Genomic DNA, 18143 nt, shown 5'->3' on the forward strand with positions numbered 1-18143 from the left:
AAAGGAGTCCCTCATCGGGCTCCTCCGCTGGGAGCCTGCTTCTTCCTCTCCCACTCCCCTGCTTCTGTTCCCTCTCTCGCTGGTTGGCTGCCACATAAATAAATAAATAAAATCTTTAAAGAAGAAGCCCACATCCCTAAGATCCCTATAAAACAAGGGGCACGGCCTGGGACCCAGTCAATAATTTGGGCTCTGGAAACCCCGCAACCTCTCTTCATCAGAATGACAAGAAGGAGAAGCCCCCCCCAGCAAAGAAAAGACAGTGATTCTGTGGCCTCTGCCACAGAAATAATGGATATGGATGTAACCAAATTATCAGAAATGGAATTCAGAGTAACGATGGTCAAAATGATGAGTAGAATTGAAAAAACTATTAACGAAAAGGTTACTGAGAATATAGAATCCCTAAGGACAGAAATGAGAGCGAATCTGACAGAAATTAAAAATTCTATGAGCCAAATGCAGGCAAAACTAGAGGCTCTGACGGCCAGGGTCGCAGAAGCAGAGGAACGGGTTAGTGAATTGGAGGATGGGTTAATAGAGGAAAAAATGAAAATAGAAGATGGTCTTAAAAAAATCCACGCCCACGAATGTAGGTTACGGGAGATTACTGACTCAATGAAACGATCCAATGTTAGAATCATCGGCATCCCCGAGGGGGTGGAGAAAAACAGAGGTCTAGAAGAGATATTTGAACAAATTGTAGCTGAAAACTTCCCTAATCTAGCAAGGGAAACAAACATTCGTGTCCAAGAGGCAGAGAGGACCCCTCCCAAGCTCAACCACGACAAACCTACGCCACGTCACGTCATAGTGCAATTCGCAAATATTAGATGCAAGGATACAGTATTGAAAGCGGCCAGGGCAAAGAAATTTCTCACGTACCAAGGCAAAAGCATCAGAATTACGTCAGACCTGTCTACACAGACCTGGAATGAGAGAAAGGGTTGGGGGAGCATATTTAAAGCTCTTTCAGAGAAAAACATGCAGCCAAGGATCCTTTATCCAGCAAGGCTGTCATTCAGAATTGATGGAGAAATAAAGACATTTCAGAATCGCCAGTCACTAACCAATTTTGTAACCACGAAACCAGCCCTACAGGAGATATTACGGGGGGTTCTATAAAAGTAAAAAGGCCCCAAGAGTGATACAGAACAGAAAGTCACAGCCAATACAAACAAAGACTTTACTGGCAACATGGCAACATTAAAATCATATCTCTCAGTAATCAGTCTTAATGTAAATGGTTTGAACCATCCCATAAAACGCCACAGGGTTGCAGATTGGATAAAAAGAAATGACCCATCCATTTGCTGTCTACAAGAGACTCATTTCGAACCCAAAGATGCATTCAGACTGAGAGTAAGGGGATGGAGTACCATCTTTCACGCAAATGGACCTCAAAAGAAAGCTGGGGTAGCAATTCTCATATCAGATAAATTGGATTTTAAACTACAGACTATAGTTAGAGATGCAGAAGGGCACTATATTATTCTTAAGGGAAGTATTCAACAAGTGGATATGACAATTATAAATATATATGCCCCCAACAGGGGAGCAGCAAGATACACAAGCCAACTCTTAACCAGAATAAAGAGACATATAAATAAAAATACATTAATAGTAGGGGACCTCAACACTCCACTCTCAGAAATAGACAGAACACCCTGGCAAAAACTAAGCAAAGAATCAAAGGCTTTGAATGCCATACTCGACGAGTTGGACCTCATAGATATATATAGAACACTACACCCCAGAACCAAAGAATACTCATTCTATTCTAATGCCCATGGAACATTCTCAAGAATAGACCATGTTCTGGGACACAAAACAGGTCTCAACCGATACCAAAAGATTGAAATTATCCCCTGCATATTCTCAGACCACAACGCTCTGAAATTGGAACTCAACCACAAGGAAAAATTTGGAAGAAACTCAAACACTTGGAGACTAAGAACCATCCTGCTCAGGAATGACTCGATAAACCAGGAAATCAAAAATCAAATTAAACAATTTATGGAGACCAATGAGAATGAAAATACAACAGTCCAAAACCTATGGGATACTGCAAAGGCAGTCCTAAGGGGGAAATACATAGCCATCCAAGCCTCACTCAAAAGAATAGAAAAATCTAAAATGCAGTTTTTATATTCTCACCTCAAGAAGCTGGAACAGCAACAGAGGGACAGGCCTAATCCACGCACGAGGAAGCAGTTGACCAAAATTAGAGCTGAAATCAATCAAGCAGAAACCAGAAGTACAGTAGAGCAGATCAACAGGACTAGAAGCTGGTTCTTTGAGAGAATCAATAAAATTGACAGACCACTGGCAAGACTTATCCAAAAGAAAAGAGAAAGGACCCAGATTATTAAAATTATGAATGAAAAAGGAGAGGTCACGACGAGCACCATTGAAATTGGAAGGATTATTAGAAATTTTTATCAACAGCTATATGCCAATAAACTAAGCAATCTGGAAGAGATGGAATCCTTCCTGGAAACCTATAAACTACCAAGATTGAAACAGGAAGAAATTGATTTCTTAAACAGGCCAATTAATTATGAAGAAATTGAGTCAGTGATAAACAACCTTCCAAATAACAAAACTCCAGGCCCGGACGGTTTTCCTGGGGAATTCTACCAAACATTCAAAGAAGAAATAATACCTATTCTCCTAAAGCTATTTCAAAAAATAGAAACAGAAGGAAAGCTACCAAACTCATTCTATGAGGCCAATATTACCTTGATCCCCAAACCAGGCAAAGACCCCCTCAAAAAGGAGAATTACAGACCGATTTCCCTAATGAATATGGACGCCAAAATCCTCAACAAGATACTTGCTAATAGAATCCAACAGTACATTAAAAGGATTATCCATCACGATCAAGTGGGATTCATACCTGGGATGCAAGCGTGGTTCAATATTCACAAATCAATCAGCGTGATACATCATATCAACAAGAAAAGACTCAGGGATCATATGATCCTCTCAATAGATGCCAAAAAAGTACTTGACAAAATACAGCATCCTTTCCTGATTAAAACCCTTCAGAGTGTAGGAATAGAAGGTACATTTCTCAATCTCATAAAAGCCATCTATGAAAAGCCTACTGCAAATATTATTCTCAATGGGGAAAAGCTGGAAGCCTTTCCCTTAAGATCAGGAACTCGACAAGGATGCCCACTCTCACCACTATTATTCAACATAGTACTAGAAGTCCTTGCAACAGCAATCAGACGACAAAAAGGGATCAAAGGTATTCAAATCGGCAAAGAAGTCAAAATGTCTCTCTTCGCAGATGACATGATACTCTATATGGAAAACCCAAAAGAAGCCACTCCCAAACTATTAGAAGTTATAGAGCAATTCAGTAACGTGGCGGGATACAAAATCAATGCTCAGAAATCAGTTGCATTTCTATACACGAATAATGAGACCGAAGAAAGAGAAATTAGGGAATCCATCCCATTTACAATAGCACCAAAAACCATACGTTACCTTGGAATTAACTTAACCAGAGACGTAAAGGACCTATATTCTAGAAACTATAAATCACTCTTGAAAGACATTGAGGAAGACATAAAAAGATGGAAAGATATTCCATGCTCATGGATTGGAAGAATTAACATAGTTAAAATGTCCATGCTACCCAGAGCAATCTACACTTTCAATGCTGTCCCGATCAAAATACCGAGGACATTTTTCAAGGAACTGGAACAAATAGTCCTTAAATTTGTATGGAAACAGAAAAGGCCCCGAATCTCCAAGGAACTGTTGAAAAGGAAAAACAAAGCTGGGGGCATCACAATGCCGGATTTCGAGCTGTACTACAAAGCTGTGATCACAAAGACAGCATGGTACTGGCACAAAAACAGACACATAGACCAATGGAACAGAATAGAGAGCCCAGAAATGGACCCTCGGCTCTTTGGGCAACTAATATTTGATAAAGCAGGAAAAAACATCCGGTGGGAAAAAGACAGTCTCTTCAATAAATGGTGCTGGGAAAATTGGACAGCTACATGCAAAAGAATGAAACTTGACCACTCTCTCACACCATACACAAAAATAAACTCCAAATGGATGAAAGACCTCGATGTGAGACAGGAATCCATCAAAATTCTAGAGGAGAACATAGGCAGCAACCTCTACGACATCGGCCAAAGCAACCTTTTTCATGACACATCCCCAAAGGCAAGAGAAACAAAAGATAAAATGAATTTATGGGACTTCATCAAGATTAAAAGTTTCTGCACAGCCAAGGAAACAGTCAGAAAAACTAAGAGGCAGCCCACGGAATGGGAGAAGATATTTGCAAATGACACTACAGATAAAGGACTGGTATCCAAGATCTACAAAGAACTTCTCAAACTCAATACACGAGAAACAAATAAACAAATCAAAAAATGGGCAGAAGATATGAACAGACACTTTTCCAATGAAGACATACAAATGGCTAATAGACACATGAAAAAATGTTCAAAATCATTAGCCATCAAGGAAATTCAAATCAAAACCACACTGAGATACCACCTTACGCCAGTTAGAATGGCAAAAATAGACAAGGCAAGAAACAACAATTGTTGGAGAGGATGTGGAGAAAGGGGATCCCTCCTACATTGTTGGTGGGAATGCAGTTGGTACAGCCACTCTGGAAAACAGTGTGGAGGTCCCTTAAAAAATTAAAAATTGAGCTACCCTATGATCCAGCCATTGCACTACTGGGTGTTTACCCCAAAGATACAGACGTAGGGAAGAGAAGGGCCATATGCACCCCAATGTTCATAGCAGCAATGTCCACAATAGCCAAAGCGTGGAAGGAACCGAGATGCCCTTCAACAGATGACTGGATTAAGAAGTTGTGGTCCATATATACAATGGAATATTACTCAGCTATCAGAAAGAATGAGTTCTCAACATTTGCTACAACATGGACGGGACTGGAGGAGATTATGCTACGTGAAATAAGTCAAGCAGAGAAAGACAACTATCATATGATTTCTCTCATCTATGGAACATAAGAACTAGGATGATCGGTAGGGGAAGAAAGGGATAAAGAAAGGGGGGGTAAACAGAAGGGGGAATGAAGCATGAGAGACTATGGACTATGAGAAACAAACTGAGGGCCTCAGAGGGGAGGGGGGTGGGGGAATGGGATAGACCGGTGATGGGTAGTAAGGAGGGCACGTATTGCATGGTGCACTGGGTGTTGTACACAACTAATGAATCATCGAGCCTTACATTGGAAACGGGGGAGGTACTGTATGGTGACTAACATAATATAATAACAAATCATTAAAAAAAAAAAAAGAAACATGGCCAGCACTTGTCGAGCGCCCAGGCCTCTGGACTCCCAGTTCGATCTTATCTGCAGACATGTGGCCCAACTCTTAATTTATAGAAACACTGCTGGGGACAAAAGCTCCACAGTGTGTCGTGAAAATTCCATGCAGACAAACACTTCTAGGTTTGCTCATTCCCCAGCCAAGTGCATCAGAGGGCTTCTTGGAATGGATTAATTTATATGCCACATTCACAAAGAGAGTAATCTGGGACAACTTTGTAGCTTCCTCCACTTTGAGGATGGAGTGGTCTGGGCAGGTCTGGCAGGGGCTCCATGAGGCGCAGTACGCTGAAGGGTGATCGATTCTTAATGCTTACATGTATTTTCTAGTGGAGCTTTTCCCCTTGCTCCTTAACCTTCAGGCCACCCATCTTTTGGAGGATCTGATGAAAAGCACTAGACTTGCTCTGCAGAAATGCACACGTGACAAAACTCAGCGTGCAGACTTTTCATTACAGCCACCTGCCCTCCTTTCTTCAAGCCCTGCAGCCTCCACTTTCCATTTAGTGGGCCGCTCTCTCCTTGACACTTAAACTACCTTTGGGTGAAAGGGGAAGTGCAAAACTGGGTAATGGTAGATGAGCCAGGAAGCTCTGCAATGAGAAGTTTAACGGCTGAACCCAGAGGGAAGATTTCAATCCTTGGGTCTCTCCAGAACTGATCCTTTAAGATCAGCATTACTGCAGGCTGGAATGGATCCAGGGTTCAGAGTGGTCCCCTTCAGAGTGGACAAGTGGCTGTCCAAATGCAGAAGTCCTGCTGTTTTGCTGGGCCTCTAGGGGGAGCTGAAATAATGTACAGAGTGTTTTCTCTACCTGACCGGTATCCAGTTTCTCCTCCTTCTGTTAACAATACTCCACATTTTCTTTGGGAAATCACTCCTCCCATACTTAAGTCACTTGGTTCCCACAAAGCTGATCTCAATCCCCTTCCCAGAGTTAGGCACATGACCCATGCCTGGACCTTCAGAGAATTCTAATTCCTCCAACTCTGCAACAATGATTGGTTCACCAGGGAGCCTCAAACTCAAAACCCGATAAATCTGTTGGGAAAGGAGGTTCTCCTTCTGCTGGGGTTGCTAACCTGATGGTATATAATTCTAGAATTGCTGGGGGGTCACCTTTACATTTTGATAGGAAAGTGTCAACACAGGCAAGCAGGGTAGAGAAAAGGAGAGAAACTGAGTTCTATGTAACATGATTTAAATCCCCAGATCCAGCTGTGCCTGAAGTTGGTTTATCCTAGGACTTCGGAATTCAATAAGCCCACAGATTTCCTTTTCTGCTTCTTCTAGTTTCTGCAGGATTTCTGTCACTGCTGCAAAGGGTTCTGCTGCTCACACAGAGTTGGCAGAGAGGCAGGGCCGGGCCCCGCCACTCTCTATGTGGCCTGGCTTAGAATGTCCATGGGCCAGGCAGCGTGTGGATGCGATATGCCTGACTGCATTCACCGTCACACTCCCAGGAAGGTTGGCTTCATACATAAGATCATGGACTTGGAGCCAGACTGTTCAGAGTTCAAAACCTGACTCCAATACCTTGAAAAGTCATTAAACATCTTAGATCTTACCTTTCTCTTCTCTAATATGGATAAATCAAACTATGCTAGAAGGTTGTTTTTAAAATTCAATGAGCTGATATTTACATTTTAACATATACAAATGCTTTAATACAATACCTGATACATAACAGATGCTCTTAAAATAACAGCTTTCCTTATTGTTTTAATTTGATTTGTGGCGGTGGAACCCAAGTGCTTAGGAGCCTGTGAAGCCACAGAACGTCTCAAGTCACTGGGGTCCACACAGTTTGTAAGCACAGCTGGCTCCCCGCTGGGCAGGAGACACTGAAGTGTTCAGTATCCAGGGTCTGTTTCGCTCTACTGCTAAAACCTCAGCTGTGCTCCTTCAAACCAGGCTACTTACAGGAGCATTGGAAAACCCTGATTATAGAAACCGAGCCCAGCAAGTGGAAAGAGAACGAGGCTCTGAGGTTTCACAGATTTGGGTTCAAACCACAGTGCCACTTTTTACCTAGTGAAGTGTCCCTGGCTCAGTCATTTCCTCGCTGAACTTCAGAGAGAGTTAAAATATAAATACCATAATCCTTATCTTCATAATCTTGGAGGATTAAAGAGGAGGAGGTGGGTGAAAAGTCAGGCAAGGAGCAGACACTGTACAATGGTAGCTGTCATTACTGGAGCCATCCCGCCCCAGCCCCTAATTACCTTCTCTTAGCCTCTTCATATCGAAGGCGCAGTCTGACCTTCTCTGCCAACTGATTGCTGCTGCTCGTGCCAAACTGGGGGAAAGAACAAAGTCGGGAATTATAGGGCCATTGTGGCCGGTGTGGAGTTGGATTTCAAGAGCTCATGAGAGACTTGACAGCTTGCGTGGGAAGTGGCTAAGAATAGCCCCCAATTACTGAGTTGGCTGTGTGATAGCAGGGAAGCTAGTCAGGCAAAGATGCTTTCCTTCCTGCAGGCTGTGGGAAGACCCCCAAACTCAGACATCCATCCCTTGCAGAAGAGAAGCTGAGTGCCCAGAATATCATCTTGCAGCCCTGAATGGCTTGGAGCCCATTCGAGCCCCAGCAGCATGGAGGACAGCTGGTCAGGAGGAAACAGGGGCAGCCGATATACAAGAAAGACATCCTGGGAGAGCTGGGGAGGGGCTCAGCTGAAAACTCAGGGAGGCCGCAGCCAGGACTGAAACACTGAGTGATTGAGGAGAAAGCCCTAGAACTGGCTGGGAGGCCTATGGTGGCTGGTAGCTGGACAATTGGGTGGCATGGAGAAGGAGGGGACAGCCCATTGGCTGCATCATTCTGTCAAGAGTGGCAAGAGGCACCAGGGCTCACCCAAGCAGACACGGACAGAGCTTCTCTTCACAAGTGGGGACACAGCTATAGGAACCAGAGAGGGATAGCACTTAGCCATGGAGGCTGGGAGGTGGGTCTGCTCACTGTCACCTGCTCTAGGAAAACAACAGTTCTCCAAACATGCCAGGTGGCCGTGGGTCAGTCCTGCTCTAAAACTTCCAGGAAGTAAATCCAGATGGCACTCACACCATTCACTACTGTGACCAGCCTGAGCTTTTGGAGAGAGCTGTCTGAAAGCCGCATGTCACGTTCTGGGATGAACGGAGGGAAAATATCACCTGCTTTACAGCTGGTGAAAGAGAAACAGAATGGTGTTACAAATCCGTAAGAAAGGACCCCAAGAGAGACCCTGGTCCTTCAGACAGCCTTTCTGTGCGGCATCTAGAGACGCAAACACATGGCAACACTCAGGACCACGGAGTCAGCTCTGGCTTTTCCTCCATACTATCACCTCATGTCATCCTGGGGCCGAGAGGTCTGCAAGAGAATGGAGCTCCAGGAGGCTGAGCTCGCAGCTGGGCCCACAGAGAGACACCGGTTCACCCCTCAGGTGAGGAACAAGAAGGTGGCTGCCCCCTCCAGCCGCCTCCCGGAAGCCCGGCCTACTCACACTTCCCGAGATGTCCGTCTGCGAGCTCACGTCCAGGTACTGTTTTGGCAGCGAGAAACCCGAACTCTCCAGAGAGCTGCTGCTGGACCACAGGTCAGAGTGGGACCCTCTGTCCGTGCGGAAGCCATCCTTCAGCATGGCGAGGCTCTAGGGACGGGAGGGCAGGGTTAGCAACACAAGTGCCCGGGGGGGAGCCCTGGTCTGTCGCCCTCCACGAGCTTTCCTCTCCACCTTGCGTCATTCAGCTGGAAGCCACGCTCACTCCGCGGAGCCCACTCACCTTGTACGGAGCGAGCAGCAAGTGGGTAATTGCTCGGTGCCTGGCACCGGGCTGGGTCTTTTCCTTGGGAGAGACTGGTATGGACCCCAGCTCTGGGCCACACTACCTGACTTGGAATCCTTGCACTGCTACATCCTAGCTGTGTGACCTGAGCTAGGTGATTAAGCTCTCTGTGCCTCAGTTTCCTCTCCCGAAAAATAGGAATAACCATAGGTCCTATCTCATAGGACTATCGTACTGATTTGAAGAGATGACCAGGGTAAGGTGCTAGTATAGCCAATACTTAATACCTGCCAGCTTTACCATCAGCTTTCTGAATCCTGACATCGGTCCTGTGAAAAATGACCTAGGACGATCCCCATTTTATTGCTAAGGGAGTTGCTGCATGGAAGGGCTGGCACATGACAGAGCGGGATTTGTCCTGGTCGGTCTGACTTAAGACTCAGTGCTCTCAGTTGCTAATCACAATAGGAACACGGCTCCCTGTTCACAAGGGCCTGATGTTTTCATTGGGTTACTGCCCTGGGCAAGAGCTTCAAAATCATTCTCTTTGTCATAGAGCGTAAAGCTCCGTTCACGAAATCAGCACCTCTGAGCCTGACTCCTAATCCGCCAATGGAAACACAAACAAACACAGAATCTCAGACATCAGGGGAGTTCTGTGACGGGAGGTGGAGTGTCCAGGGATTAAAAGAATGGGCTTCTGAGTCTGTGTTCATGGGTTTGAATCCTGGCTCTACCACTGACTGTGAGCTGTACCGTCCTTATCTGTAAGAAGGGGGTGAACTAGGGCTGGTGTAAGAGATGAATGAGGCACGATGCATGCAAGTGCCTGGCCCAGGAAATCACAGCGACTCTCATTTGCTCAGTCCTTGGCACAGACGGAAAACACGCGATGATACACTTATGAAGATGTTACATTTTGATGTCGGGGCTGTCAATGTCGAAACCACCTCCCTCTCTGCTTCTTTGAACAGGAAGCCAGGTGGCTAGAGCTAGTGGCAAGGACATGACCTTTGCAATGGAGCAGATGGCTCCTGTTACAACTCTGCTGGTGACGTGACCTTAGGCAAGTCACCTGATGCTTCTGAACCTCCTTTCCCTCCTCTACAAAGTGAGACTGAAAGCCCAAGAAAACTAGCAACGAGAACTCAGTGACTGTGTAGTGTGCGGAAAGAGCATGCGTCCTGGCACAGAAAGGTGCTCGGGAGAAATCAATGTGTGACCCCCATCACCGGAACTCTCGTACCTTAATGAGATCTTGCTTTTCTTTTTCTCCACAAGTGATGGCCTTTTTGATAGCTTTTGTTTCTCTCAAGACAGCCTGAGCTTCATCCAGTTTGTAGCTGCCCTGAGCATCAGACATTTTCTTATCGATTCTAGGAAACAGTCAATGGGGAAGGTCAGACAAAGACAGGGCGAGGGATGGAGTCTCCCCGGGGGAAAAGCAGACAACAGACTTCAGTCCCATAAGAAGGTTCCTCTCTGTCCTGTACACCCTCCCTACCCAGGTCCTGCCTGTGGGAGAAGGCACAGCAGGTGCCTGTGAAATGTCTCCCAGTGTGGGGCTGCAGAAGCGACACCACCCTTGACGTCAAGGGTCCTCTAAGCACCAGCTCTTACAGGAAGCTTTCCCTGATTACCTCCCTGTATCCTCCAGGCTGGGCTAGGTGTTCCCATAGCACTGTGTGTAGCTGTGCCACTGCAACCATTATGTTGCGTTCTACTTAGTACTGTATATGGGGGTGTCCTTGACTGGTCTCTGGCAGGCTTGGGACAGGGGTGGGACTGAATAAACTTAGTATCTGGCATAGAACATTCCTTTAACTCGGGGTCTCTCAACCTCAACATCTTGACGTCTGAGGAGGATGATTCTTTGCGGTGGGGGGCTGTCCTGTGCATTGTCGGATGTTTAGAAGCACCCCTGGTCTCTGCCCAGATGCTAGTAGCATCCTGACCCGAGCAGTGACAACCAAAAATGCCTCCATACTTTGCCTAATGCCCCTTGGGGGAGAGGCGCAAGGTCACCCCCAGCTGAAACCCACGGACTTTAATAAGCATTTGCCATGTCAACAGGTACAATGTAGGGAAGTCATGAACCATGAAGAACTCCCAGGCCTGCTACTCAGTAGCACGAGATGGGGCATGGCCCTCAACGCACAGAGCTTAGCTTGCTCCTCTAAAAACACCTGGATAACGTCACCTGCCCAGCCCATGTTCACAAAGCTGTTAGGAATGTCAAATGGGATAAAGGATGGATAGTCTGGGGGTGGACTAGATGTATGGGACCAAATCAGCTTATCTAGGCCCCACACATCCAGGTTCATTTTGGTGGCAGAAAAGAGTTTAAAAAAAAAAAAAAAAAAGTTAAGGATCTCGATGTTGCTTTCCGAAGGTCAGACCAAACCAGAGATGGTGGAGGTCCAGGACCTCTGGGGAAGGAGGCTGTGGTGTGGAGAAGCTTTGGAGGAAAAAGATAAATTTTAACTGCTTCACACTTTCCCCAAAGGCTAGGCCTGAGGTCTCAGTCCTCAGTGGAGAAAAGGAAGTCTTACAGTCTGAGGGAACACCACAAACTCATTATTTCAGGATGAGAAACCGCTCACAGGCATTCTTCTCTGGTTTCCTGCTAGAGGCCAAACTGTCCTGGGCTAAAAATAACCTGAGTGGGGAATCACTGACGGTGGGGGCAGGTTTTCATCCCGGTCTGTCTGTGCCTCTGAGCAGGAGAGAGGGAGAGAACCCGGGTCTCAGCATGGCCCTCCCCCTGCCCTCCGTTATTTCAGCCTCCGTGGAGAGAAAACAAAGCCCCATTTATGTCTCCCCACTAAAAATAGCCTGTCTATTCCTTTCGAGGACTTGGGCCTGAGCAAGCCTGCCAGGTTGGCTAAGACTGGTCTCAGATTTTGTTTGAAAAATTAGTCTAACGGGAGCTTTCTATAGCAGAGGGCCTGCACGAGATGCTCTGCCGAGAGGGGGGTCCTCCGGGACCAGAGGTGGCCCTGCCCCAAATGGGGGGCGGGGTGCAGGGGAGATGGCATGTGCTTGAGCAGAGCTGGGGGCTCCGGGGAGGGGGCTGTGCCCTGCTGTCCTCTGCCAACAGGGTGCTGATGGCTTTGAATCCTCAGCAGGATGAGACAGAAGCGGTTTGTCTGCTGTGTCCTGGGCTCCTCAGACAGCCTCTACCTGATTTCCCTCAGGGGCCTTAGCAACCCAGGCTCTGGAATTTGGCTCCAGAGAGGAGCTCCAAGAGGGAACACTCTTGGGATTGGGGGGTGGGGGGAGGGGAACAAAGGGTCACCATTATGTGCTCAGTGAATGAATCTTTTTTTTTTTTTTAAGGGAAAGAAAAGTTGTGTGGTTGCAGGGGAGAGGAGGGTGTAGTGGGCTGCGTGTGTTTTAGAATTTCCAAATCACGCAGCTGTCCAGAGATTCCCACGCCCGCTAGCCACAGCATAGCCACAGAGAAGCAGGGCAAAGGCCCTGACAGCAGCCAACTCCTCTCCGTCTTGTCCAGACAACTCTCACCTGGGCAGGGCGGCTTCGGGGACATGCGGAAAGATGCCTCACGGCCCTCCTCCCACAGGGATGACATGCCAAGTCTCAACCCTCTCCTATTTACAAGGGCTTGAGGTAGCTGACGGACCCAAGTACTGAGCTTTCATCTCGACTGTTCTTTTCTGTCTTCAAAGAGGTATCCTTCAATTCTCCTCAACCTTTCCTTTTTATAAAACTGGGGTTGCTGACCATGAACACGGTCATGACGGATGGTTGAGTTTCACCTTCTCCCGTGCTCTGCGAAGGGAGGAGGCTGAGAGGTAGAAGCGACGAGATCACCTCCCACCACGAGCCTCTGAAAAAGATCCCCAGGGACATGGAAAGAGGCCTCATGTTTTCTGGATATGAGGAGGGGGTTATTAAGGATGAATCCAGGAAGGAAGGTTAAGCAACACATGAGCAGCAAAACCCAACAGTCTTGGGTTCTAATCCTGCCCTGATGCTTACGGTCTGGGGGCCTCTGGTCTACTTTCTTTTTTTTTTTTTTCCTCTGGTCTACTTTCAACCTCATCAGTGCCCTCATCTGTAAAATGGGGCAGAACAAAAACCTCTCTTAAAGGCGGAGAGACAGTGAATTAAGGTGACTGAAGCATAGTGCTTACCCAGCATAGCTTTTAGCCTGGGGCAAAGACAGCTCATCTGAGTTTCTCCCCCAAATCTAAGCCAGCAACTAGCTGGGGGTCACCCCCCCACATCCCCCGCCAACCCTTACACTCACTGCCAGGCACTGTCACATGCTTCAGCTTCATGTTCACAATAACTTATTTTTCAGATAAAGAAACCACAGCTCACGGGAGTGAAGTCATTTTTGCAAGGTCCCAGGGAACCGGGATTTGAACCCAGGCCCTCTGCCCCTTGAGGCTACATTCCTAACCCTCTATGCCAAGGCGTGCGTGAAAGTAGATGCCTTCCTCCACCTTGAACATCGAGCCGGCTTCAGGTAAGGAGCGTGGATGGTCAGGGCTGCCAGGAGTCTTATCCAGGCCTGATATCAAACATCAGCTGGGCGGAGGAGGCGGAAAAAAAGGAGGCTTGTCTTTGGGGTTTCAGCGTCAACTTACCAAAGAACAAGAATTTTCAGTGCTGCTACAGGGTGACAAAGTGGTAAAACAGGTTTGTGGTGGCTCAGAGAATAATGGGAAATGTTCTAGCCAGAAGCTCCTGAGGACTGCAGGAAGGGGGAGGAGGGGAGGGCCCCTGCAGTAAGATGACGTGGGAGTGAGTAACCTTTCAGCTATGTGTGCAGAATCTGGAGGGCTCATGAGGTTATTTGCTTTCTAGATCACAAACAGGAGTTTTCTAGCTCCTATTCCTGCTCTTGACTGTCACTGGCATATGTATACATACGTATATTAATAACATACGTATCTATATAAGCACATATAGATAAAACCATATTTTATAACAATTTATAATACAAAACAGTATTATACACAATCTATACTTTCTTAAACCTTGGGCGGTGGGGGGTTCATGGTAGTTCCTTCCCAGGTAGTGGGGGCTTGGGGGATGGTAGGATGTGAATAAGAACCAACCCATCCCTGAGAGGGTCACAGCTCCCTCAATTAACAGAGCCTGGACACAGACATCCCAAGGCTTGGAGCTGTGGCCGCAGAGTGGTGGGGCTGGATTTGAGGTTCAGAGGATGAGGAAAAGGTATAGCCAGAGAGAGAGAGAGAGAAGGCAAGTAAGTAGGGAAGCAGCTGTCTGTAAAGATGTGGCCTCTCTGGGGATCTAAGTGAGATGTCCCTGAAAACAGAGAAATCAACTGGATGTTCTCCCTGGGGCCTCCAAGAGGGCTCCCAGACACCTCTGCAGTGACTGAACGCTGCGTCCATCAGTACACTGAACATGCCTCAATGCATAAGTGTTCGTTGCATATGTGACTATTCATAACAGTGAGCTGATGCTTACTGAGCATAGTATGTGACTTGGTTTCCTCACCTATAAAGTGGAGTTAGCTGAAAGAACATTCCTTATAGAGTTGCACTGAGGGTCAAATGAGGTCACGCGGGCAGAAACACTGAAAGTGCTTCCCAGGAGAGTAACTGCTCAGTAAATCTTAGCTAGTGTAAGAACGAGAACAGCAGTCGACGCACCTGCTCTAAAGAAACAATAGAGCTGTATCTTGGAGGCAAGTCAGCTTCTAAACGTAATGTAATGTTCTTACATTTGGTCAAAGTTATCCCGAAAACTCTGTAAGTTGCCCGTACGGTACAGTGTGCACGACGCTGTGCATGCTCGGTTAGGGATCTGTGTGTCGTGGAAGAGATCCTTATTCCTTCAGTGGGGCACACTAGCTGCTCGTCTTTAGGGGCCAGGGGAAAGAAGAGTTTGTTCTGTTTGCATGTGCACTGCTGGATCTCCAGGAGGAGATGAGACAGGTGCCCAGCAATGCCCAGCAACACTTGTTTCTGTGACCGGCTGGTAAAACTCAACGGAAAGGGACAGACTTTAATGGCTTCAGGAATTCAGAGAACAATGAGAACTCTGGTTTGAAAGGATTTCCCTAGGGGCACCTGGGTGGCTCAGTTGGTTAAGTGTCTGCCTTCAGCTCAGGTTATGATCCCGGGGTCCTGGGATGGAGCCCCACCTCGGGCTCCCTGCTCAGCGGGGAGTCTGCTTCTCTCTCTGCCCCTCCCCCTGCTCATGCTTGCACACTCTGAAATAAATAAAATCTTCAAAAAAAAAATGAAATGATTCCCTTTTTCTCTTTCTACACCTCAACCCTGGGTGACAGTATCTTCAGTAAATACCAGTGGACTAGAACTAGAACCGAATGATTAGAGTGGCCTTACAGGAGAGACGACAGAGGGGCAGGAGTGGGGGGGATATGGGACATCCCCACGCTCTGCAGGACAGGGTGGACTTACTTCTTCAGGGTCTGAAAGCCACGCTCTTTGAACTGCAGCTCTTGCTGGAGGTGAACCATCTCTCTCTTGAGCTTATTGACCTGGATGGCAGAAGACCACAGACGGGGCTAGATCAGAGGGTGATATGGAACTGTGGACTGCCTTCTCCTCTAAGGGGAACCCAGAGCTCCCCAGAGCCCCTGCATAATGACTCAGGTCGAATATCCCTTGGGCCACATGGTCCTGATGCCTTCCCCTCACTGATGTGGCGTTGGTCTCTGCAGCTGCTCGTGCAGTCGGCATCCCAGCCCAACTGTCCTACAGGTCATCCTTGATTAGCCCTCACTTGAGGGAAACAGGAAGTGGACGGGTGCTAGCTGACCCGAGACAGAGCTTAGCCTTCCCACTGCCTAGCTGGGTGAGCTCTCTCAAGCCACCTCGCCTCTCGGAGCCTCCCTTTCCTATTCGGACAGAAGAGAAACCTGGTCATTTGCAGGGCTGTGTATTACTTAAAGCAGGTAGTGGGTATGGGAGTGCTATGCATGGAGGCGAGAGGCAAGACACGGCACACGGAGCCAGATTTGACCTGCAGGAATGCTTTGTCGGCTTTGCAGTTATTAAATCAAAACGGTTAATCGCTAATAATGAAATATTGAGAGATTTCCTATAATAAGCCTAAGTATAGTTGTTTTCTAAAATTAGAAGATCTGCCGACACTGAGCCCTCCTTCCAGCGTGGCCCCAAGAGGGGAGGGCTAAACTTCAACCACCCCTTTAGGCAGGGCACAGCTCCCTAGGTGGCTCACTTCCCAGCACTCCCTCCTGCCTCACCCTGAGCCCACTGCCCCTCTTACGTTTTCTTGCAGGCATCTGAATTTGAGAACCTACTTCAAGTGTAACTGACCCAGTGTTCAAAATACTGGCTTTGCCTTGAGCAAGCCACTGAACCGCTGTGCCTTCCACGTCAGCACAATGGGGCTCGTATTTACGCCCAAGGAGTCAGGAAGCAATCATCATGAAGCAGTTAAATAAGACGATGGAGAACAAGCAACAGCTGGGAAGCGGGCACACTACATGAAGCCCTGTGGAGGCAGCCCTGAGTCCTCGGGGCCAGTTCCTCAGCTCCCCTCGGCCTGTGTGTGCTCACGGGTAAAGTGCAGACACTAACAACAGCTGCTTCACGCGCTTGCTTCGAGAACACGAGCCAGCACTCACGAAGCCCTGAGCGCTACGCCGGGGATGCGGTGAAACGGCCGCTGCGGTTACCGTCACAATTACTTTGACAACTGCCACCACCGCTGTTATTCGGGATTCTGGCAGCCGGCGCGGGCCGCCGCTGCCTGGTGGAAGCACCTGCTCTGATCTCGGGGGCGGGGAGGGGACTGTGGCTGCCTCAGCGACCCCCTTCCACAGGACAGGCAAACGGGCCCTACCCGGGACTTGGCGGTGGCGATTTCGGCTTTCAGGATCTCAGGGTCATACTTGGAGCTGGACGACGAACCCGACACCACTGCAACGAGAAAGAAAAAAAAAAAAGAAAAAGTTCTGTAGAAGAAACACATTTAGATAAAGATGGCTTGTGTGGCCATCTACATAAACCCGGAAAGCAATGACTAATAGTGAACCACCTAAATGTCCAACAAGGGGGGTTTGCCAGATAAATAGGGTGCATGCATAAATGAGGACGACATGACTCAATGTGATTTAAAATGATGGTGCAGGGGTGCCTGGGTGGCTCCGTCAGTTAAGCGTCTGCCTTCAGCTCAGGTCATGATCCCAGGGTCCTGGGATCGAGCCTCGCATCGGGCTCCCTGCTTCTCCCTCTGTCCTTTCCCCCCTCCCTTCACTTTCTCTCTCAAATAAATAAGTAAAATCTTAAAAAAAAAAAAAAATAGAATGATGGTGCAGAGGAATCCTGAACAAAAATGTCCAAAACCATGCGACTCCCTGAAAACAATAGTGTACAAAAAAACTATAAAGAAAGAGTTACTTAAATTTGGAAAATATACAGTTAACACATACACGCACACGCATCTAAAAAAAAGCACAGAAAGAAATATACCAGGAAAATAACACTGATATCTAGAGAAGTAGATGATGAATAATATTTTCATCTTTGCATGTTTCTTTCCTAATTGTTCTAAGATGAACATATTTTATAATCAGAAAAAATTACTAAAAATACTATTTATTGTACTTTATAATATTGAGGTACATTTTTAAGGGAAAATAAATTACCCATAATCCCATCACTGCAATACAATGATGTTTTCTCACAAGCAACTTTCCACTGCTTTTCCACAGTTCATTTTCTTTCTTTTTCTTTCTCTTTCTTTCTTTTTCTTTTTTCTTTCTTTCTTTTTTCTTTCTTTCTTTTTTTCTTTCTTTCTTTCTTTCTTTCTTTTCTTTCTTTCTTAAGATTTTTAATTTATTTGAGACAGAGAGAAAGAACATGAGCGGGGGGAGATGGGCAGAGGGAGAGGAAGAGTGAGAAGCAGGCTCCCCACTGAGCAGGGAGCCCAATGTGGGACTCGATCCCAGGACCCTGGGATGACCTGAGCCGAAAGCCGACACTTAACCGACTGAGCCACCCAGGTGCCTTATCCACAGTTCTATTATGT

At 47.0% G+C, this 18143-nt stretch overlaps 1 protein-coding gene across 1 annotated transcript in view; it reads right to left on the bottom strand.

Annotated features, from left to right (window-relative positions):
* Positions 1-9004, bottom strand: part of WWC1 (WW and C2 domain containing 1) — a 52651-nt gene extending 43647 nt beyond the window's left edge. The window contains exons 1-2 of the mRNA XM_008692714.2: positions 8834-9004; positions 7571-7644 (exon numbers count right to left, since the gene is read on the bottom strand). Of these exons, the coding sequence (XP_008690936.2) occupies positions 7571-7644; positions 8834-8971 (212 nt within the window). The 5' untranslated portion in view covers positions 8972-9004. The remainder of the gene's footprint in view (positions 1-7570; positions 7645-8833) is intronic.
* Positions 9005-18143: the final 9139 nt, after the last annotated feature.

Source organism: Ursus maritimus, unplaced genomic scaffold (assembly GCF_017311325.1).
Source record: "Ursus maritimus isolate PB19 unplaced genomic scaffold, ASM1731132v1 scaffold_15, whole genome shotgun sequence".
Classification (NCBI taxonomy): Eukaryota; Metazoa; Chordata; class Mammalia; order Carnivora; family Ursidae; genus Ursus; species Ursus maritimus.